The following is a 22,240-nucleotide window of genomic DNA, read 5'->3' on the forward strand; positions in this document are numbered from 1 at the left end:
GCGCAGGCATCGCTGTCGTCGCCCAGTGTGGAAAAGGGCCTTCGCTCCGTGCTGTGATGCTATAGGGGCGCGACGGCGGGGAGGCGGGACCGGCGGAGGGGGTGCGCTGTCTGTGGGTTCACGCCGCTCCCGTGCCGCCTTGCTCACCTGCCCCGAGGGCCGCCCGGGTCCGTACCGGCTCTGCTCGCCGGGATCACAGGGCAGCGGCGCCGCGAACGATGCTCTGCGGGGGCGGCCCGAGCCGCCCTGCCGCGTGCTGAGCAGGGCGGCCTCCGTTCCTTCCCTTCCCCTTCCCCTTCCCTTTCCCCTTCCCGCCGGAGCGCCCGCGGGACGCGCGGGGAGCGGGCGCGTCGGGCGCCTCCCGGAGGGCGCCTTTGTCTCCGTGTCCGCCGCTGCAGAGGCGGCAGCGCTCCATCCCCGGGGCCGAGGACAGCCCCGGCCGCCTTCCCTGCCCGGCTTTTTTTTTTTTTTTTTTTTTTTCCAAATCCTTTTTTCCTGTATGCTCAGAGACACTTAGGTCTTTTTTGGTGCTGCGGGGTGTTTTTTTGGTGTTCTTTTTTATTTATTTTTTTTTTAAAAGAAACCACTTGTATTATTTTCTCCACGTTTAAGTGTCGGCATTGAATGCAATAATCAAGATGGATAAGAAATCATTTGAAACCGTGCTGGATGAAATTAGGAAGGTAAATTCTCCTTTTGTGTGTTAGTTTAATCATTTGTTAATGGACCATGGGACAAGGAGTAATGGCTATAAACTGAAAGCGGGGGGACATTTAGATTAGATATTAACAAGAAATTCTTTACTGCGCGGGCAGTGACACTGGAACAGGTTGCCCAGGGAGGCTGTGGATGCCCCAGTCCTGGCAGTGTTCGAGGCCAGGTTGGATAAGGCCTTGGGCAACCTGGTCTAGTGGGAGGTGTCCCTGCCCACGGCAAGGGTGGTTGGGACTGGATGATCTTGAGCCCTCATTTGAAATGAGCACTTGGATAAGGTTACTGCAGCATTTTGACTTTCAAGGAAGATGAGAAAGAAAAAGTAGCCAAGCATGTTTTGTATGGGGGGAAGGGCTGCATTTGCTTGGCCTGTGCGGAGACAGTGTGGAGTACCCACCTTTTACACGCTGGTTTAGGAGGTACAGTGCACAAATAGGACGTGAGATGTCTGCACCCTGTTAGTCCTTGTTGGAAGTCACGTCTCCCACAGCTCAGGAGTGTGCTGTGCACACCTTCTTCCTCTGGGATGTGAATCCTGCGTTTCGATGCGTGCTCTGAACTGTGTTTCTGCATCTCCGGTTTGAAAACTCCGAGCAAAATACTGCTGGTTGTGGGGGTCAGAGATACAAACCTGGGCTTCCTTGTGACTTGCAGGGCTCTGGTTTCTCTCTGCACGGGGGCCTGCTTTTAACAAGAAGGCTCCAGGTTAGTGGTTGGCACACTTCCCCAAATGCTAGAAGGAGAAAAGGAGAGAGGAAAAAATCAGAATCTTTTGAGATTAATGTTTCTTGTTTTGCCTGGGAAGCAGAAACCTGTGATGATGTATTTTGCTATGGTTAAGCAGAGGATATTTAAGTGTCACAGTAGAACAGTTTACCTGCCGAAGGTGTGTTAGTGTGACATGAAGGGCTTGTTTCAGATGAGATTTCCTCGTGGCAGAAAAGCGATCCATAGCATTTTTGTTTTAAGTAGAGTTTTTTGTTGTGTTGGTTTGTTTAGGGGAGGTAAATTTCCTTTATCTGGACTCGGATCTGAACTCAACTGGATTTGAGTTTCAGTTCAGTTTCTCTTCGGTGTAAGGGAGTGATGGCTGCCATTGCAGTATTATTATTTTGCAACATATCGAGGTATAAAACCAAACTGAGGTATAAAACTGTTAAACAGAAGCCCCAGGGGTATCTTTTTTATCACAACTACATATTTGCATAAGGTCATGGTCATAAAGTCTCCTTTATAAAATAGCTAGAAACATGACAGTCAAAGATATTTCAGGGTGTGGACTTCCCTCCCAGCTTATGAATTTGTGTGGAAAATCTGGGAACCACAAAAAGAAAATAATCAAGGGACGACTAGCACATGAATGCTTTCTCTGATGATTGATGGTGGGAGGGAGTAATGTTTCAATTATATTACTGCAGTGCAGTCCTTCAGAATACGCTCTGTGATTACTAAAGACTTCAGACAAAAGGGTTTAGACATGTGATTTTAGGCAATTATGTTTCCTCTATGCTATCTGACTGTATTCCTGTATTCGAACTTGCTGTTGATCTAAGGATCAGTGCTGTGCTGTGTTAATAATAGTTGTGCTGTTGTGGTGTAACATTCATTGTTCAAATGCCGATTTTGAGTCTTTGTTGCTATGTTTTTATTTAAGCTTCATTTCTGACTCTGTGGTAGAACCTTCTTTATTATGTGATTTACAAGTTTGTTGTGTTGGCATGTTCCATTTTCAGTCCTACAGTTAGCAGGAATAATTATTTAAATGTCTTCATGTGTAGCTTCTGCTTTTCTCTGTATGCATTTACAAGTACTAGCAAAATAAACTTTGGGAGTTTTGTTTGTTTGTTCCTGCCATAAATATGCATAGCAGTGCTTTCTGTTTGTACTCTTGTAATAAAGTCATTCAGTCGTTGATTTAAGAAGGAAAAGTAACAATTGTTTCAGTAATAAAAAAGACATACCCTGCTTTTTTCCAAAACACATGAAGAGGAGGAAGGGGTAGAAGAAAAAATGAGCATGAAAACAGAAATTCATTCTTGCCTGTGACTTCAGTGTGTCTGGTAGTGTTTGTCTCTTAATGAGGTACAGAAAAGGAGGAGGGTGTCCTCAAACAGTATCCAAGTGTGTTTCTGTGCACCTGAGCTACTTACTCACAGTCAGGATGCAGTGATGGAGACCTTTGTGTCTGTCTGTGTGGAGGGACAGGAACAAAAAATCGAGGGCTAGGGGTGGATTCTAGGACTGTTGGGAGGAAGATGGAAGTGGGTGTGTGGGTATAGCTAAAGGTGGTTTGAGAATACACGAGGTCTAGCATTGGAGGGGGTACTTGGATACTGTGGAAGAAAGAAGTTTTCACCGGCTTGGGGCAGGAATTCAGCTGTTAGCTGTCTTCTTTACATCCTGTACCTGTCACAGAGGACTGGGTACAGAGGAGGAAGGAAGGAGTTAGCTGGCTATTAGACAGCTCACATGGTTATCAACAAAACTGTCTTGCCAGAAACCCAAAAGGCTGCATTAAAGTACTGTGCTTTGTTTAGTATGACTGCATGTTAAAATTTGAAAGGTGTAAGGATAATGGTAAGACAGTATCCATCTCTGGACCAAGCTCTGTTGTGTATTTAATTCTGTCTGTACAAACTGTTATCCAATTTCTTCATAAATTCACAGAAGTAAAATACTTTGTCATTTAGTTTACAGGGGCCATGCAAAGAGATTGCCTGAATAATCAACAGTATTATCTTGTTTAACTTAAAGTTGGTGTAAATCATTGGAGCAAAAAGAAGAGTGATGATGCTCTCTCAGCACAGTTATAAGCAGCAACAAAAAACCAAAATCAAGTAAATAAAAAAAATGAGGTTTTTTTTTAACAAGAATTAAATCACATCTTCCTGCTTTTCACTGTTCTCAGTTACCTAAGAAATACAGTTAACTTCAAAATGCTGCAGTGTAATTGCTACAAATGTCACTTTGTAGGGGCAGATTTTAGATTAATAGATCAGCAGATGGTTGTGCTATAATTATAACTTTTGAGTCACTAATTATGCATCCTTATTTTTTCTATATCTTTTAGGCTGTATTGACAGAGTACAAATTAAAAGCTATTGAATATGTCCATGGATACTTTTCCAGCGAACAGGTAAAGTCAACACTGTTATGGGTTTAATGGGAGCTATTGTTTTTGTGTATTCAGTAATACAAATTAATTGTCCCCAGTCATACTGAGGCTGATCATACTAGCTTTTCATATTTATTAACTAAGGAGATTTAATTCCTTATTATAGCATGATAATAGCATGACTCTTTAATAGAGTTCCAAGTTGCTTTTCAAAATCACTACATTTTCATTCTTCTTGTGACTGGAAAATGGTATAAATTTATTGTGACGTAATTTAGGATTGTTTTGCGTGTATTGTCTAGACATGTAGCAATAATATATATGATAATATGTAGGTTTTCTTTTTCCTCTTTCTTTTCCTGCTGGCTTTTTTTTGGTATATGTTTGGGAATATGCTGTTTGGGATCATAATTGTTGATAAGCTTTTTCAGAGATACTTGTTTGTTTTTTTTTTACTTATTCTAATACAGTGATATTGTTATTAATATTTTCTAATATATGTCAAAAAGTAAATATTTTAAATATTTCCATTAAAAATCTTTGTCTCATAAAACAGAATTTTTAGGTGCCTACTTAGAAATAAAAAGTAGGCTAGTTGCTGGTAGGCACTGACAATCAAACATCACAGACAGATGGTTTTTAGCAGTATACCAATGTCCTACAAAAGTGGAAAGGTCATATTGATGCTGTACACATTTTTAATATATCTGAAGGATTAATTGAAGGCCTTACTGTTACAGGTTGTTGAATTACTGAGATACTTCTCCTGGGCAGAACCACAGCTTAAGGCAATAAAAGCTTTACAACATGTAAGTTCTTGTGACATGATCTTGTGGAATAAATTTGCTTTCTTAATGTCAATTTTACTACACCTACTTTTCAACTGATGAGTCAATATACCCTTTAAAATCTTCAAAGTTTCTTCTTCATCTCCTTCAGTGGTATCAAGCTATGAAATGTCATACTTCTAATTGGGGTATCTCTTCTGACTAAAGTAGCTTTTCCTTTTCTGTGTATCACAGGAAAAGATGTAACCCTTTGTAACTCTTGTTAACTCTCCCTATTTCTTTGCTTTTGGTTGGTGAGTGCTTTTTGGAGCTGCTTTTTCATAATTTAGCATACAGAGTCTCCTTCCCAATGGGAGAAAGGATATTAAAAGTTACTGAAATACATGATATGAAGCTGTTACTGAATTGTATTCTGAGTTTAAAATAGTTGTACTGCTTTATTTTATACACACTTTTTTCTTTCTTTTTTTCTTATCAGAAAATAGTGGCAGTTCCAGCATCAAAAATGGTTAATATTCTCAACTGCTTCACATTCAGTAAAGATAAACTTATTGCCCTTGAAATCTTAGCTTCGTAAGTATCTCTTCTGCTGTGTTCCTTAACTTAGATTGTTTTAGCTCATGTTTGAGGATATTAAACTTTAGATACTCCTAGAAGGGAGCACTGTGCCTGGTTAAGGTAAAGCAGAAATCAATTACTGATGGGGCTGTTTAAAAGAATAATTAGAAGTAGACATAAGACTGAGAGAATTGTGTTTGTTCAGCCTGGAACGAGTTGGGGTGACTTAATTGCTGCCTTCCGGTACCAGAAGGGAGCCTACAAGAGAGATGGAGTGACAGGATAAGGGGAATGGCTTCACACTGAAAGAGAGCAGGTTTAAAATAGATATTAGGAAGAAATTCTTTGCTGTGAGGCTGGTGAGGCACTGGCACAGGTTGTCCAGAGAAGATGTGGATGCCCCATCCCTGTAAATGTTCAAGGCCAGGCTGGATGGGGCTCTGGGTAACCTCGTCTGGTAAAAGATGCCTCTGCTCACCTGAAGAGGCTTTGGAGCTAGATGATATTAAAGGTACTTCCAACCAATGATTCTGTGATTGTGGAAAATTCCACAGTTCATTTGAGTCTTGTGCTTGCTGCTGTTTGGGCTCCTGCCTGCTGGAAGACTGCCACTTTGGCAGTGTTTTTACTGTGGTCTTCAAATGTTGTTGAGAACCTAGAGGGCCTTAAGTTTATTTCACTGCTCACTGAAATCTGGAAGTATTGAGACCAGGCAATTCTGGGAATTGACACTGTTTTGAAAAGTCTTCTAAATATTCCATATGTAGAAATGAGTTAAGTAAATGTATCTCTTAAACTGACAAATCTACTGTCTCTAAAAAAAAAAAGAAGTTTAGATATTCTAAATTTGTATTTACAGGGAAAGTTGGGGTTTTCCTAGTGAACAGAGCTACTTCAGAGGATCTATTACACATATTTAAAATGGAACTCTTCTGCTTGGTTCAGGGGATTTGTTTTATGAAATGTTGTTCCTTTTTGGGTTGTTTGGGTTTTTTTTTTTCTTTAATCATATCTGTCTTCCCTGTGAATGTTGTATTACAGCCTGCTTGAACTTCCTGGGGCATATAAATTCATGATAGAAATATCAATAAAACAATTAAGTCTGAGGATACAGACATGATTTTGCTTTTGGAGTTAAGCTTCAGGAAGCCATGTCAGTGCTCCTTGTCTATTTCAGACCAAAACAAAACAGGGTAGCCTAAGGAAAATTAATGGCACATTAGACTAATCTTTTATCTTCTTGTGATGAGACTGAACCTCTTGGACTCTTCAGTTGCAACACTTCAGCTGATGTGGGGGAAAGCACAATAACTTCCTTAGCTGTTGAATTTCTACAGTACAAGAGCAAAATAGGGGAGTCATGATAACAAATCCTAGCCCAAGTCTGTGTTCTGCTTACTTCATTAATTAGGAATAGTAAACAAAGCTGAAAGCTTGGTCATATTTTAATATTGTTCTTTGAGGTGTTTTTCATGGCTTCATTCAATGTTCTGCTGATTTAATTTCTGTCTAATGTCCTCCTTGAAGGAGTCCTCCTTTTTTGGTGCTATATTGTATTTCCAATAGTTTGGATGGCACAGGTAACATTTGACAGAGAAGTACTGGTAAAAAATTGGTCAGAATTTTGAAAAAGGTGGGTAGAAGCAGGCACTGGTCTCCTCGTAGTCACATACTTTGTTCTCTGTGGTGTGTCTAGTGTTGTTTGGGGGAGAAGAGAGAGGAGCAGCCTCTTTTATCTTTTTCATTCTAAATGAGATGAAAAGTTTTTTTTCTACCAGACTGGCATAAAGCAAATTGAGCAGCTTATGGTTTTCTGCTGTGCTAGGAATTGTGTGTTAGTAGTAATTAAAGCTTTTTAATGAACTATTGTGATGCACAATTCATTTTTTCTCTGTACTTTTGCAATAAAGTTTAGCCATCATCATCCATTGTTCTGTGTTGATATTTGTTCAAATGCCATGTTTTACTTAGAGGTATGAAGTCCATATTTAAGCCTAGGATTTTTACTTTAATAATAGTAATATTATGATTGGAACTAATTATGTTTTTTTAATGTGCTTTTGGGTAGTGACTAACTAAATGTGGGTCACTTTTCAGTGGTGAATTGTTTCAACTTATGCAAATGGAATGGCAGTAATTCTCTGTCAATGTCTTTATAGGAATATTGTTGATGCCCAGAATTACCGCCTTATTGAAGATTTGTTCAGAATTAATATGTCAGAGAAGAAAAGATGCAGAAGAATTCTTGAACAGGTAACCAAGATAAACTAATATCCTTGGTTCTGTTAGGATTCCGTTTGCATCCTTGTGGTCATTGTGGGGTCAGGGTTTAACATGAGGGCTTCTGGGAGCTACTGGTGTAAGACAAGCTGAAACAACTGCAAAAAAGATAAGAGCACGTGCAACAGAAGGTGAAGTTTTTGTCAGGCATTAGGAACATATGGAAAAAGGGACACAGAATTGCAACTTATGCTGGAGGAAACTGTTTGTTTTAGAGAACACCAGGTGCTTAAGCCCTAGGTCAGTGTAAGCAGGGAGTACTTGGGCAGAAGCTTACACTGTTTGGAGTATTTGGAATAAGACTTGAGACTCAGACTTTGGTTGTTCTGTGTAGGTTGATTCATGCAGTCTACATGTCATGAAATAATAACTACTTTCTTTAGAGCATTGAATTTGATAGCAAATAATATTCTTTCTTGATTATTTTGCAGGCTTCAAAAACAGGTTGTAAGGCTCCTCATGCTATGATATCATCCTGTGGCATGATTCCTGGCAATCCTTATCCCAAGGGCAAACCAAGCCGCATAAATGGAATTTTTCCAGTAAGCATGATCCTATGCTTTTGCTTTTCACAAATGAAGCCTTGATTTAAGATTCATTGTGGTATAACCACACTCAGAATTCATATACATGGAAGGGAGAGTGGAATCAAAACCAAAGTGGGTTTGTTGGTTTGTTTGTTTGTTTCAGCCCATTCCACATTTATAGGGAACTTGCATTATTTTTGTTTGCCCATTCCTTCTATGCTGCTTCAGGTAAAGATTATTTCATAAATAAGACATTGTTCATATCAGGAAAACATTGTAAACTCCAGCAGTATTTGGCAGAATGAGGAGAGGTGTCAAGAGGCTTCCTGATAGGTTGAGAAGGTGACCTAATATTGTCACTACAGTACTACTGCTAATCTCAGTGTGGCTTTTAAGCACTACTTGTGAACACTTAAGGGACAGAAAAATTAACTGAAATTAATGTTATCATGTCCAAAAGTCAAAATGCAGAATTGCCTCTCTTCACAAAAGCTCAGTGTTACAAACCAAGCTGTTGGAATGCTCTTACTCATTACAAGCCTCAAACAGTTGGGTTGTTTTGGGTTTTTTTTCATGACAAACATGGTTACTTTCAGAATGTTCAAAAATTCAAATGTAGTTCAGAAAAAAAATAAAATATGGCAGAGCTGTACAGCAAGGTGTGATAGTTTGGGGTTTATTTCTAAATTAATGCTTGGTTTCATTTTCTTTTGTTCCAGGGAACCCCTATCAAAAAGGACACAGAAGAATGTACTAATGAAGGAAAGGGAATAGCAGCCCGTATACTTGGCCCATCCAAACCAGTATGTCTAAAAAATTAATAAATACATGAAACTTCAAAAAACCGCCGAAACAACCACCAGCCAGCTCAACAAGGCTTTGTTATAAAGTGCTGTTACGTTGCAAGCAGACTGTAGAGTAGCAGTTTAATTGAAGCTAAACTTCTGTAATGAATATGACCTAGTATTTTTTTAACTTGAAAGTGAGCTCTAGTTTTTATCTGTAGAGGGGGAGGATTCTCAATACAATGTATGTGCATTTGAAGATAGAATTTAAACTACAGAAGAGAAGTAGAAGTAGCAGAAGAGAAAACTAGAATAATTTTTAGTAGTCTATCATGAGCTGCTCTCTGAGGATTTCTCACATGAACACAGAAAATGCCTCCATCTTTGACACTTGAATTACCGCAGTGCCTTAGAAAGAGGTTCTTGTTTCTTGACAGCTGATGTGCATTTTGAATTTTTAAGCATGTGGGACAAACTTTTAGTGAACCTGTTACTACTTTGAGGTATTGTTCAAATGTTTTATTATCACTTTTATTATGTTTCCCACAAAGCTGTATTATTTTAAAGGCATAGGTATATTCAGAAATATTTGCTAATTTTAAATGTGCTAAACCTGTAAAATGAGAAGTCAGTCCAAGACTGCAGAGTGTGAGAAGTACAAGGCAGAAAGGAGTTCCCTTTCCCCTCTCTTCAGTTTTCTATTAAAATTTAAAGGTATACTAGTGATGTTTGTTTCAATCTTTTCAGAAAGAGTGAAATACTTGCAGTCACTATGGATATGATGAAAAAAATTCATATCACGCATATTTGTAGTAAAGAATGCCTGTCTGTAGTAGTATCTTAATGATAGCTTTTTGTCTGAGAAACATTAGGTAATGCTTTCACTATTGCTTTTTTGCATTTGTTTTTTGTTTATGTAGGCTCCATCAACGTACAATCCACACAAACCAGTTCCATATCCCATCCCACCATGTCGGCCACATGCAACTATTGCACCAAGTAAGGTTTCTGTGTGTTCTAGCTTGATGCTATTGCTTGTGCACTTGCCTTTTAAGTAATGTGTCAAGTGTCAGTTTCTCTGACCACGGTCATTTCTGAAATTGGCTTCTGCTCCCTGAGCATGCTCTGGGTACTGGTTTTTACCTCTTCTTTCGTGACAGCAGAATTGATAAAAAAAATAATATATTGACTTCATTTTCCAACGTCCATAAGAAAAATTCACAATCCTGTTCTGATGACAAAATATTTAATTTATGGGAGATGTGCATGTTAGACAAAACAAGGGCTTTGGCTTTGTTGTAACGTTTGGCCAAGGCTTGGGCTTTGGCTTGACAAGTCTGACTTGTTGCTGTGGGACCCAGCTTGGGATATGGTCAGCCACAGCCCTGAATTGTGTGGAACTATGCAGGAACTTGCTGAAGGGCTGTAATCTGTTTCTCATTTGCCTTCATCTTTGCCTTCTCTCCATTATAATGGAGAGTAAACAATTTCCTACAAGAAAAGTAGATTTCAGTCTCAGAAGGGAAATAGTGATTGCCTTTTCCTGCCATTGCTCTCTTTCTCGCCTAGTGCCTTGGGTAAGTTTGAGCCTTTATTCATAAACTCCTCTCTTTGCTCTGCTATATCAGTTGTTAGACTTGAGTCATTTTTGGAAAGGGAGCAAGGCAATTGCCCTTTCTTTGGAAGAAAGCTTAGAATACTTAGTCAGTTTTAGGTCTGGCAGCTGAAAGTCTTTTCTAATCTTGAAATTCTGTACTGCAAATCAAGGAGTGCTCTGGTTAGGATGCTTGCTTTTCACTGATGGTGGGGATTTCAGGGACTATTTCAGGTAGCTGATAAGTGAAGCAGAACTCCTAGTAAACATGCTGAATGTTGAGTCATCTAATGAACTTGATGTCTGCAAGTGTTTCTATAGCCATTTTAGAAAAATGGGCACTACTAGTGGCTAAACTGAGACTGTTTATTTATGCTGAGGAAATTACTTGTTCCCAAGAAACTGTACAGGAAACTTTCGGACTAACTCAAATTTATAGAAATTCTATCCAAAGTATCTTAAAGCACAAAATTTCACCTGTGGCAAGATAGAAATATTGATACAGTTTTAGGATATGAAAGAGCTTTTGAGGTTTCAGGGTTTCAGGACCCTACTAGGCTGCAACATGTTTTTTAAGAAAGCTCTTGTGACAACAGAACTCATAGCTGGTGAAATTACATATATGTGTGTGTGTGTTGAATGAGATTGTAGATGCTGACCTGAAACTATTGAATGTGATTGTTTTCAGTCAGTGGTTAGAATGATGAATTGTTTTCTGCCTCTTGAACATTTCTTTCCTGAGTGATGCAGTGATCATTAGTTGCTTTTCTGATTTTCAGGCAAGAGTTGTTGTGCAAGAAATCTTAACATCAGGTGGAATTACTATGGAAGTATGAAATCAGAAAGCATTTCTGTGTGACAAATTAGTGCACTTTCAGTATTGTTCAAGTGCTACCTTTTCCCATGAAGCCCAAGTTCTTATGCTCTTAAACTATTAATTCAGGGCCACTGTGAAGTGTGTTTGTGTTCCTGCAATTTAAATTCAGATGTGTTTCATCAGAACTGTATACCACAGAAATACAACAGTTTGAGTTGCTCCAAAAAATAACGGAGGAAAAAAGGTATATTTAATGTGTTCAGCTGTAAGAATGTGATATTAAAATACTTTGCTAACCCACTTGAATTTCTTAGCATTTAAAGAAATATTGAAGAATACTAGATTAAATATTTGAGTAAGGATGTTTTTCTCAGAATTTTCTGAGTGTTAGTGGCTAGTGTTAAAGGGTCATGGTTACTGATATGTGTTTGGCTTCTTTATTTGTCTGGCTTTAATATTGAAGAAGGAGTTGCAGCAGCCCTTACATTAGGAATAAGAAAGGGGATGCTGCAGACACTCTGTACCACTCCTCTGGGCTGGCTGAGTTTTTTCAGGCAAGATGGAACTGCAAGGAATTGAAACCTGACTTTTTCCAGCTCTCTTAAGAGAATTGCCATTAGTAAAATTTGGATGACAATGCATGCCCTTTAGGCAGACATTGCCAAAAGCCAACATCCAGCCTGGATAATTAACTGGTCTAGCTTTTTGATGAGGGAATGTCTTACAGTCTTGAAAGTAATTCTTTTAAAGGAGAAGATGCTTAGTGGTTCATCTAGATACAGGTTTTTCTGACAATGGGGATGTGTATTGCCTTTGTTATTTTAGGTGCTTACAACAATGCTGGCTTAGTTCCAATGGCCAATGTCATAGCTCCAGGCTTACCAGCTCCTCCACCATACAGTGCTAATCAAGTGGTATCAGGTAAAGCATGCATATCTTTAAAAATATTCATGCTGGTTTTCCTGGTTCATTGCTGGGAGTGGATCATTCACTGCTGGAGTTTCATTTGCCTTTCAATAACAAGCTGCTGTTCTCTGTTTAGAAAATGAGGACCTTTCCAGCCAGGCAAAACCTTCCCAAAATCAAGGTAAATTGCAAATCCGCAGGGGGGTTTTTGTGTTGATTGTATCTTTGTTGTTTGTTCAGAAAATGTTAACAACTTGTTTAGTGGGATCTTAATAAGCTTCTAAGTATGAAGCCACAAAGTATGTGGAATAGACTTTCTTGAGAGTGGAGGAAAAAAAAAATCATCATACATTTGTACTTAGAAGGATTGAAACATCAAAATTCATTCTTTTGTGTTATCTTATTAAAATTTTTTATACTCTTCATTATATAAGTATGTGAGAAATCATGCTAATAACTTAATCAAAATACCCTTTGCAAAGTCATGCGCTTAAATATTTCAGTAAATCTTTGCAATTTTTGAAACTCTGGACACTGAAACACTGAAAATCTATTGGAAAACTCATTGACATTTTAATTTCATAAATCAGTTGCAATAAGAAGGTAGGAATACAAGAGTGATTTAGAGATTTAGAATGTCTTTTCCCAGAGTGTTAGATCCAACTATGTCTACTTGTACTTTCGTCTTACCCTGTAAGATCCTGTTCTTTTTACCAAGACAGTTGTGCATTTTTTATTGTTTTTATTTGTGTGGTGCTTTTTACACTTAGTACAAAGCATAATAATAAATTCCATTAGGAACTACTTATAAAAAGGCTTTGATAACACTTTTTTAGACTTGACAAATACAAACCAAGAATTTAATGACCACTGAGTTGTGCATATTAACACATACTGCAAATAGACAAAATGACTGTGATAAGTTTAGCTATGGTAAATATTCCTAGGGACCAAAAAAAAAGTTATGTTTTGTCTTTCCTTCTCTATGTCCAGGGATGTTCTACAGAAATGTTTTGAAGAGTCACTTCATTCTTATTTACCCCTCTTTAAGTGTGCACGTATTTTTAAAAAGTTCGTTCATACAGCTAAATGAATACAGTAAGGAATGAAATATTCTCCTGGGAAGAAAAGTTCAGTAACAACTCTGGGTTCTAGGACAGCTGTATTTCATTAGTGATTATCTTGGCTGTCAGGATTAAATAACTGTGATCTTTAGGAGAGTCTTCAGCTTGGAAATAGAATGAGAGAAGAATAAAATCCAGAGCTGGGCAGGCTGGTGTTTTTGATTTTTTTGAGAAGAGTATGTCAAAGGAAATAAATTTTTTGCAGATTTGCTCATTTTAGAGTTTCAACATACACAAAATGGGAGTTTGTCATATCAACTTAGGTCCAAGATTTTAAAGAATAATTTTCTGGATTAATATTAGTGATTAGAAATCAGACAGGAGAGTCATATAGGCTGCTAGAGAGTTATGAGAGGTGAGTTTGACTGGTTGGATGAGTGTCTTGCTTACATCTGAACAGATTATTCCAAAAGTAAAATAAAGCATAAGGGTTGTTTGAGAGGAATGATTTATTAACATATTCATGTTCTGCAGGAAACTAAAGGCGGGCATATCAAGACTCTTGACATGCCAGCGATCATAAACACAGCTCCTTTCCATTAACCTCCACCTCCCCATTCACAGTGTGCCTGCCTGTTCTCCTGCAGCTTGACTGATGTCTCTAACTTACTTTGTAGGATACAAGCTGATACTTTTAGTGGCAGGTGCTTGCCTTTATCACAGACACCTGACTAAAGACTCCTAGTAATATTGATAAAGTCAAGTGCCAATGTTAGTTTAATATTGTAGTGTGATACGTGAATTTAAAAGTGTACCTTCTTAGAATCAAAATCTGAAGGAAGCACAGTGAAGAGAATGACCTGATTTTGAAGGAAAGAAACTACCAGCACCTGAAATCAGCTTTCTTCAGTTGTTGACTAAACTTCTCTGAAATCATGATACATTGAATTAACTGGTTCTGAAGGAAATTCTGACCTTCAGTGAGAGTGGATGCAGAGGAGCCCAGGTGATCTGATGCTGATGGAATATTAGACCTGTTTTGGGTACTGCCAAATGTTAGGCACCAGAGGGAGGGTTGTTTACCTGTATCATTTAGATGTTCTTACAGAGTGTATTTGAGTTTCTAACTGTTTTGCATGAGATCATGAAGAGGTAGCAGATGTCACAGAGTGTTTTAAAAAGGAGTGTTAGCCCACATGGTGTATGATCTGTGTGATGTGTTTGTGTGTACCTTTTTGTTTTCATAGGCCCCGCTGTTCATTGTTTATATGTAGACATTGTGTGTTAGCTATTGCCTGTGTATCATATTTTGAAATGCTGTATAAAATGTTATTGTGTTGATTTCAAACATTTCTGACAGTTTCAAGTTTTCTTACTGGTTTTGTTTCTTTGCAGCTTTTTCTGCACAATCGAATCAGCTCTTTACTCCTCATGGTTCTAATCCTTCAACACCTGCTGCTACTCCAGTCCCTACCCCATCACCTGTCAAGGCAATAAGCCATCCATTAGCACCTGCAACTCCACTCATCTCTGGGATGAACATGTCTACCCCTGTCCTTCCTGTTTTCCCAGGACAGGTCTCCTCTTCTATCCATACATCCCAGCCATCCACCCCAACCCCTACTGTCATCAAATCCCTTTCATTGCCTGGTGTTCCTGTCACATCTGTTCACAGTGCAACCTCTACCCCTGTCCCCTCGGTTTTCTCTGGGCTGGCTTCTATCCCTGCTGCTATGCCCGCTCCACAAGGTTCTTCCACTCCATGTGCCACACCTGCACCCACTGAAGCTTTTGCATCTGCTGCTACACCATTTGCTGGCCTTCCGTTCTCTGCAACCTCTTCAGTTGCTTCTGCTAATAATCCTGCTCCATTGTCATCAGTCTTTGCTGGCCTCCCTTTGTCCTTGCCACCCAATGCCCAAGGGATTTCTAGTCCTGTTCCATCTACAATTGCTAATTCTCCTGCCACTACCATTCCTGGCTCGCTTAGCTTGCCTAACCCAATTTTGTCTGTCTTAAAGGGATTTCTGACATCTAATGACACTTCATTAATCAATTCATCTGCTTTACCTTCTGCTGTGACAAGTGAGCTTGCTTCTTTATCTGCTCTTGCTAATCAAAGCTCTGACCCTCCCACTTCCTCTGTCAACAAATGTTACACTCCATCAGCCACCCCCAACACACAGCGTTCCTCCACACCTGGGCTGGCTATTTTTCCAGGTCTTCCATCCCCATCTGTAGCCAATTCTAGTTCCACACCTCCCACATTGCCTGCACAGTCACCTTTAACCACTTCACCATCGATTATGCCAGTCAACTGTGGCTCATCAGCCTCCCTCTTGCATGGCACAAGTCCTACTAATCCCGACCAGCAGCTCTCATCAGCCCCAGCTGCCACAAGTATCCCAGTTCTGGTCAAAACAGAACCCATGAGTCCTACCCTGTCAGCCTTCAAAGGTCCTTCTCATTCAGCCAGCCCTTCTCACGGCACTCTAGGACTGTCAGGGCTCGGGCGTGCTTATACCTCAGCAGCTTCAGTGCCCGTCAGCTTACCCAGTTCCCTGAATCCAGCGCTGTCAGGGCTCTCCTCTTTGAGTGCTCCTCTGAACAGCTCCGGTTCTCTGGCTTCCATTTCCCTCGCCCCACATGGCTCTTCTGCTCCCATTGCCCCCGTGTTCAATGGGCTTCCTCCTTTCACGTCGCTAACCAGTAACTTTGCTTTTACTGGTAACCCAGCACTGCCCCCGCCCGTCACTCTCCCAGGGTCTCTGTTGGCCACTCCGGCTACAAGCGCTTCAGCCGTGTCTGCCCCCCATGTGAGTTCCACCGCCGCCGTACTCTCAGGACTCGCCGCCTCCGCAGCAGTCTCTGCTCCACCCTTCTCGCTTAACTTGTCCAGTGCTGTCCCTTCCCTTTTTTCTGTTGCCCAGGGACCTCTGGGATCATCAAACCCATCCTTCCCTGGTTTTCCTGTCTCTAACACACCCTCTGTCACTCCTGCTCTCCCTTCTTTCCCTGGCCTCCAGGCATCTTCTGCAGTAGCAGCAGTTGCACCGTTGCCGGCAGCTGCCACAGCCCCATCTCCGGCTCCGGTCCTGCCAGGGTTTGCCTCGGCCTTTAGCTCAAACTTCAACTCTGCACTCGTGGCGCAGGCTGGGTATGTTACTGTTTCTGGAGGAGGTCAGAACTATTTATTTTTCTCTTGAGCAAAACTCTGATTTTATATTAGGTGTGTAGACAATATTTTCACCCATAGTTAGTAATTGCAGATAATTTTTAAATGCAGTTCACTACTGGATTTCCATTTGTCTTTAGAAGCTGATAGGGTAGTGACTAAATGGTTGGCATTAGTATTCCCTGTTACAACAGTCTAATCCAGTGAGGTGCTCAGTGATCATATTTCCCAGATGAGGATACTTGGCATCTCCTAGGCTTTTACCAGAATGGATTCCACAGGGGCATCCACTGACACACACAGGTAACAGTAGACAATATCTTAGATGTTTTAAGGTAGTAGTCAGCATAAATTCTTGTCTGTAAAGTTTTTTGGTGTGTGAGTTGAAAGCACAGTTGAGGTACAAAACATTTTGAGTCCCCTTAGGTATATTCCAGACAGTCTTGGTTTGTGTATGTATGAATAATTTTTGGGTGGGTAAAGACTGTATTTTGGTTTAGAAATTCTGACCTTTATGAGATTTAGAAAAAGAACTGCTTTTGCAATTTATATAGACATAAGCTTATAGACAGGGAAACAGAATAAAACTTGGTGCAGATGTTCCTAATAATAGCCTCATTTTGACATTGTTTCAGCTTGACTTCTGGACTACAGACGCCAGGAAATGCAGTTTTTCCTGGTCTTTTATCTCTCCCTGGTATCCCTGGCTTTCCCCAAAGTGCCGCACAGTCTTCCTTGCAGGAATTGCAGCACAGTGCAGCTGCACAGTCAGCACTACTACAGGTAATGTGCCTATTTGTTAACACTGTTCTACTTCCAGTGATCTCTTGAGCATGTACTTGCCTGTTAACTCCATGGGATTAGTTTAAGTCAGTAAAAGATTAAAACCCCTAAATTGCGTGAGAACTGATTAATTACAAGTATGATGATAAAAAACAACTTGTACTAACTTCTTACTCAAGGCCAGTGTACAATGCTTCATAAATGAGATTAGAACATTATCTAAAACTCTTTGTCAAATGGTGAAAAGCAAAAGAAAATACAATGCAAATTAATTTTTTGCTGGGTTTGTATTAAATCTAATGAGCTGACCATACCATTGAAAAATTTGTACTCAGTTCCAGTCTGAAACTTGAATAACTTACAGATTTCTGTGTACTGTTTGTTGTGAGTCATGTGCCTCTGCACAAGCAATCAGATTGTCTTGAATTTGTGTCTGTTGTGGTTGTGCCTTTCTCTTGATAATTCCCACAAAAATAATTATAATATAAACTTGAAGTGGTTTTGGGTAATGTGTAATTTCATTTCTTGTCCATGAAACAGCTTGTTTCACTCATCAACCTACAATAAGTTAACTGAAACTATCATCAGACTTTGTGTTTTTAGCTTGTCTTTTGTTAAAAACAGCCTCTGTACAGATTGTTGTAAGAAATTTGTCCTTCTCTATATAATGCTAAAAGAGAGAACTGAGTGTCCTGACTTAATGTTTTCTCTTTTCTGTGACACATCGGTTGTTGAAATGGAGCATGTGTCTAAGTACTTTTCAGAGTGCAGCGTATTGTCAGATATCTTTTGAATATCAGGGGATTGGAAGAAGCAAGTTACTTCATCTAGGCTGTGCTGCTTTTACAGCTCAGGAGTCTATTCTGTAGAAATGTATGCAGATTGCATTGAGGGAATATGATTGTTCTTGTTTGTAAGATCCGGTCACTAAAATTAACATTTATTTACTTAAGCAATGAAGAGAAGGAAAGTGCAGAATCATTAGAATATTACAGCTCCTGATTAAGCTGTGCCTTCCAAATCAGCTGGTGCTTACTCCACTGAAAAGTAAAGCCATTAACACTTCTTTGTTTTCCCCCTTAATTCAACTGCTTTTTTCTTTCTGTGTTATTTCAGAGCAATAGTTGCACTACAGTTTAACATCTTTATGTAGATGCCTTGCTCATCTCTATTCTTTGCACACTTCAGATTATAATCCATTTGTTTTGGCTTGAGTAGGACTGGTATTGTGGCTGAAATTTTGCTTAATTTAGATTTTTGTTTCCTTGTTTTTATCAGTGCTGTTTCCTAACTTCTTATCTTCCTTAAAGGCGCATTCTGCTTCTGCTCTGGAGAACTATACAGCTCAGCCTGAAGGTTTTGCTAACTATCCATCAACACCAGGAACACCATTTTCATTGCAGACAAGTCTGCCCCAGAGTGGATGGCAGTAAATTCCAGGCATTTCTAAAGACTGCAGTGTTTGCTTGACAAAGCCTGATCCTATTCACTTTGAAGGCTGTCTCTGCGATAGTGGGAGCATGTTCTGAGTTGGGGAAAGAAAGGGAAAACATGAGGGTAAAATGTGTGCAGGAGGCTGTGTCAGATGTCAAACTTAATTTGTGAATTGCATTCATTTTGATTCAGGGCCTGATCCTGTGGATTGCTGAGCATCCTTGACTATCCTTTAATTTTAAGAGTTCAGTGTTTGGTGTCTTACAGGATCATTCAAGCAGATGTTTGTGTAAATAGGGCAATTGACTGTCAAACTGAATAGGGAGACCAAGTATACTTAATAGTGTGAATATGCACCTATCCTTCTGTTATGTTTTGTATGGTATATGTGGTTAATATAGACTGAGATCTAGACTGAAACTAGACAATTAAAGCTGTAGACGACCTTTTGTCTAGAAGCACACTTCTTGTGTGTGTGCAAATCAAGGTCAGTTTATGGTTTTTCAGATGCTTTCTTCCAATGTATGAGGAACTCCTGTTAGCATCAGCAATATGTTAAGAGGAGAGTAGGTCAGAGGTGTATGGGGGTTTTCTTATGCTTCGAAATATTGTCATGGGCTTGCTGCTGAATTGAGTACTCCTTTGTCTGAAGAGGAAGCTAGGAAATGATGCTGTACTGTATTTGAGTAGAAGTGGATTATGTTTAACTGGAGTATGGTTTAGCTAGCTGAGAATATGTCTTTCCAAAGTACCTGAAAACATTTTAACTTGCCTCTAAAATAACGTTCCATAATATTCTCCTTGCCCCCAGCACCCCTGTGAATTGAAATAATTGTACTGCGGATAGGCTGCCTATCTGGCACTTTTGACTGCAGACTTATATGAATGTTTACAGACATGGGGCAAGTTCTTCTCTCCCTTATACTCATAAACAAACTGGTTCTCTATATGCTTTTCAGCTATAAACTACAACTTGATGGTGCTTATCTTATCCTGTGAATATAAGTGGGAGCAGAATTTGGACCATGTTTTTTTTAGTATTTTTCCTTGGAAAACAGACATGATTTTAAAGGCATATAGCTAAATTAACTGTTACAATGCAGCATATAGGAAGGTCTTGCTTTGTTAGTGAAATTCAGTTGTGCACTCTTCTAATAATGTTAGTATCTGTGGCAATGTGTAACACACCATTGAATATCATCTATTTAAGATATGCTCTTGATCATGGTCTAGAGACTACAAATGAATGATATTCAATCATGTGATTAAATTAAAATGTAGAGATACTACACTGTAGAAATGTTCTGCACCTAGAGTTTTACTTTTTTAAAGATTGATTCTGCTGGGAGATGTTGCTAATGTATTTTCTTTCAAGATGTGAACAAACTTTTTTAGAACATTAATGGAAATTACTGTATTGGTTTTTAACATAATTTTTTTAAATAAAAAATTTACAGTCATGCCAAAAAGGTTTTGCTGAATATTTGCATATTTACCTAAAATATGATGAATAAACTTGTCTTTACTAAGATACTTTCACTGCTTGATCTTGCTTATGCTGTTTCTTTTTGATGCAGAATTCTCTCCAAAATTATAAAATTGACTTCCTGAGGAGTGAGATTATAAATATCCTATTTAATTTTTAGATGAAAAACTTAAATTCTTTGACATTTTAATAATCAGACTTCCATATTATTATCAATTGAAAAAAATATTGTGTTCTTACATCTTTTTATTTTGTTAAACCTGTTAAATTCTCATGATTCTACACTCTGAACTGCTCTTAAAATTTGTATCTTTGATATTGATATCTTGACTTAAGAAATCTGTGCAGGAGGTCTCTAGCATCTTTCATTTTACTCTGCTTGTCATTCTTTCCATAACTTGTTCTTTATAGATTTGCAGATCAGTTGGAGACAATAAAGTTACCGGTATCTTATCATGAGAAAATTGGCTTTTCTCCCCTAGATGTGAAAATGTAAAGCAGTTCCAAGTCAGTAAGTGTTTTGTAACCTTACTGAGGTGCTGAGTCTGACATCCTATTTTAATCCTAGTTTCCCTGCCAAGCAATCAAAGTTTGAAATAATTCACGTCACCCTGTAGTCAAAAGCAAGTAATACTGCTTTGTCAGAAAGTAAGTACTTTGTGCCTCTGTTTCTAAAATTATCTGTTGAATAGTCATGGGGTTTGGGGTTCCTGTCTGAGCACTGGACAACGCAGGGATGCCAAAGAGACTCAAGCCTTGTTTCTCCAAATGAAAACAGGTGAGAAGGAGTGAAATCCACGGTATTAAATGCTCTTCTCCTGAAGCAATGTAGTTTCTGGGTAGTGTACAGCCACTTTACCAGAGAAGAGTGTTTGACGCTCCAGTCAGTGTTAGACAAATCAATAGGTTAAGTGTTCACCTGTAAAGTTCTTATGTCTGGAATGGGCTCTCTGGTTCTTACTGTCTCTTGCTAAGTCATACTGAGCTGGGTTTTGGAAATGGGACTCTCCAGTGGTTAGAACTAAAATTCATTTTTTTAAATATTTTTCCTGATGTAAAATTGTTTTCTATTAATTTTTTTCCTCTTCAGGAATAAAGTCTGTGTTCTGCACTGCAGCAAACTGCTGTGATCCTGCCTTGGAATTTCTGAAAGGAGTGATTTGTCCTGAGCTCTTTCACGCTTATTTGAGCACCATTTTTAGACAGCCAAGGAAATGTCTACTGCTGAGGCAAACCACCTCAAATTGAGCCTGTGCCAGGAAAGGGCTCTTGCTGTATGACTTTAATTCTGGACGAAGTGATTTTTTTCACTGTTCAAGTAGCCTACTATTGCTCTATTTTGCGTGTACTGATGGACTGCAAAGATAAGGTGTAGTGAAGTGTTCCTTGAAATAAAATTTTTTTTGCAACAACTAAGAACATACCTTTGCAAACAAGTTTCAATGTTTCTTTCAAGTGCTTTAATTCCAGCTGCAGAGAATAGGAGACAGAGTAATTTTCTGTTCTTTTCCTCTGGTTTGCGAATGAGTGTTGGGAGTTTGCCTGGGCCTGGAAGGAAACTTGCCATGGTATGAATGTTCTGAGTTTCTTGCAAATTGCCTTCCTTTCTGTACTGGTAGAGGAGCAATATCTTTGACTCTCTCTCATATTTACTCTAGTGGCCAAAGGGGGGCCTTCTGTCATCTCGAGATCTTCAGCTGTAGGAAGCTGATGCCGTTTCCATGAGGAGGAGCAGCAATATGGGGATGTTCCTACAAGCAAAAGGACAGTACTGTTAATCTGCTCTTTCCTGTCCTGTCTCCTTAATTTTGACCCGGGGAAAAGGAATGCTGAGCCTGAAGCAAGTAGGCAGAACTCTGGGCCAGGAAAAGAGGAAAAAAAGCTGAGAAATCAATAGGGACTGGCCAAAGCCCAGTGTGTGGGAAGAAAGTAGTGTGGGCCTACAAAGGTCGGAAAAAGACAAACTTAAACTTACAATTTTACTAATCTCATGTGGGGGCTGCCTGCTGGTTTTTTTTGTATTTTTGGGATTGGCACTGTTTACAAATGGCTGTAGATTAAGTGTCTACAACTGGATGATGAGGTAAGTGGGAGAAAGGTGACTGTAAAGGACTGGTGCCATTTGTAAATGTAACAGTTGGTGCTGAGGAATGCTGGAGAATGGTGGGCACCTGATTGTGCCTGACCTGAGCACTTGTGCTGCTTTTGGAATAG

General features: G+C 39.3%; 1 protein-coding gene across 3 annotated transcripts; it reads left to right on the plus strand.

Annotated features, from left to right (window-relative positions):
- Positions 1 to 493: 493 nt before the first annotated feature.
- PROSER1 (proline and serine rich 1) lies at positions 494 to 21,433 on the plus strand. Of its 3 annotated transcripts, XM_088051770.1 has the most exons (14): positions 494 to 683; positions 3,785 to 3,850; positions 4,570 to 4,638; positions 5,096 to 5,190; positions 7,335 to 7,428; positions 7,887 to 7,997; positions 8,702 to 8,785; positions 9,688 to 9,766; positions 12,004 to 12,099; positions 12,221 to 12,265; positions 14,544 to 15,964; positions 16,175 to 16,305; positions 16,959 to 17,106; positions 18,417 to 20,079. In XM_088051770.1, the coding sequence occupies exons 1-14, from the start codon at positions 639 to 641 to the stop codon at positions 18,537 to 18,539; spliced, it is 2,607 nt and encodes an 868-aa protein (XP_087907896.1). In that variant the 5' UTR covers positions 494 to 638; the 3' UTR covers positions 18,540 to 20,079. The 3 variants fall into 3 exon arrangements, with proteins under 3 accessions (XP_087907896.1, XP_014108265.2, XP_014108262.2); XM_014252790.2 differs by lacking the exon at positions 18,417 to 20,079 and adding an exon at positions 21,117 to 21,433 and having other exon boundaries at positions 14,544 to 16,305; XM_014252787.2 differs by having other exon boundaries at positions 14,544 to 16,305.
- Positions 21,434 to 22,240: the final 807 nt, after the last annotated feature.

Source organism: Pseudopodoces humilis, chromosome 2 (genome assembly GCF_049639895.1).
Source record: "Pseudopodoces humilis isolate 2021_Gansu_Grassland_sample_001 chromosome 2, ASM4963989v1, whole genome shotgun sequence".
Taxonomy (NCBI): Eukaryota; Metazoa; Chordata; class Aves; order Passeriformes; family Paridae; genus Pseudopodoces; species Pseudopodoces humilis.

What these genes read in the sequence shown, in the direction of transcription:
- PROSER1 (XM_014252787.2), top strand. Translation starts at nt 639, where the DNA reads ATGGATAAGAAATCATTTGAAACCGTGCTGGATGAAATTAGGAAG. An exon ending in ACATGCAACTATTGCACCAA is followed by an intron (nt 9,767 to 12,003) that starts GTAAGGTTTCTG and finishes TTGTTATTTTAG; the next exon opens with GTGCTTACAACAATGCTGGC. An exon ending in CACAGTCAGCACTACTACAG is followed by an intron (nt 17,107 to 18,416) that starts GTAATGTGCCTA and finishes TCTTCCTTAAAG; the next exon opens with GCGCATTCTGCTTCTGCTCT.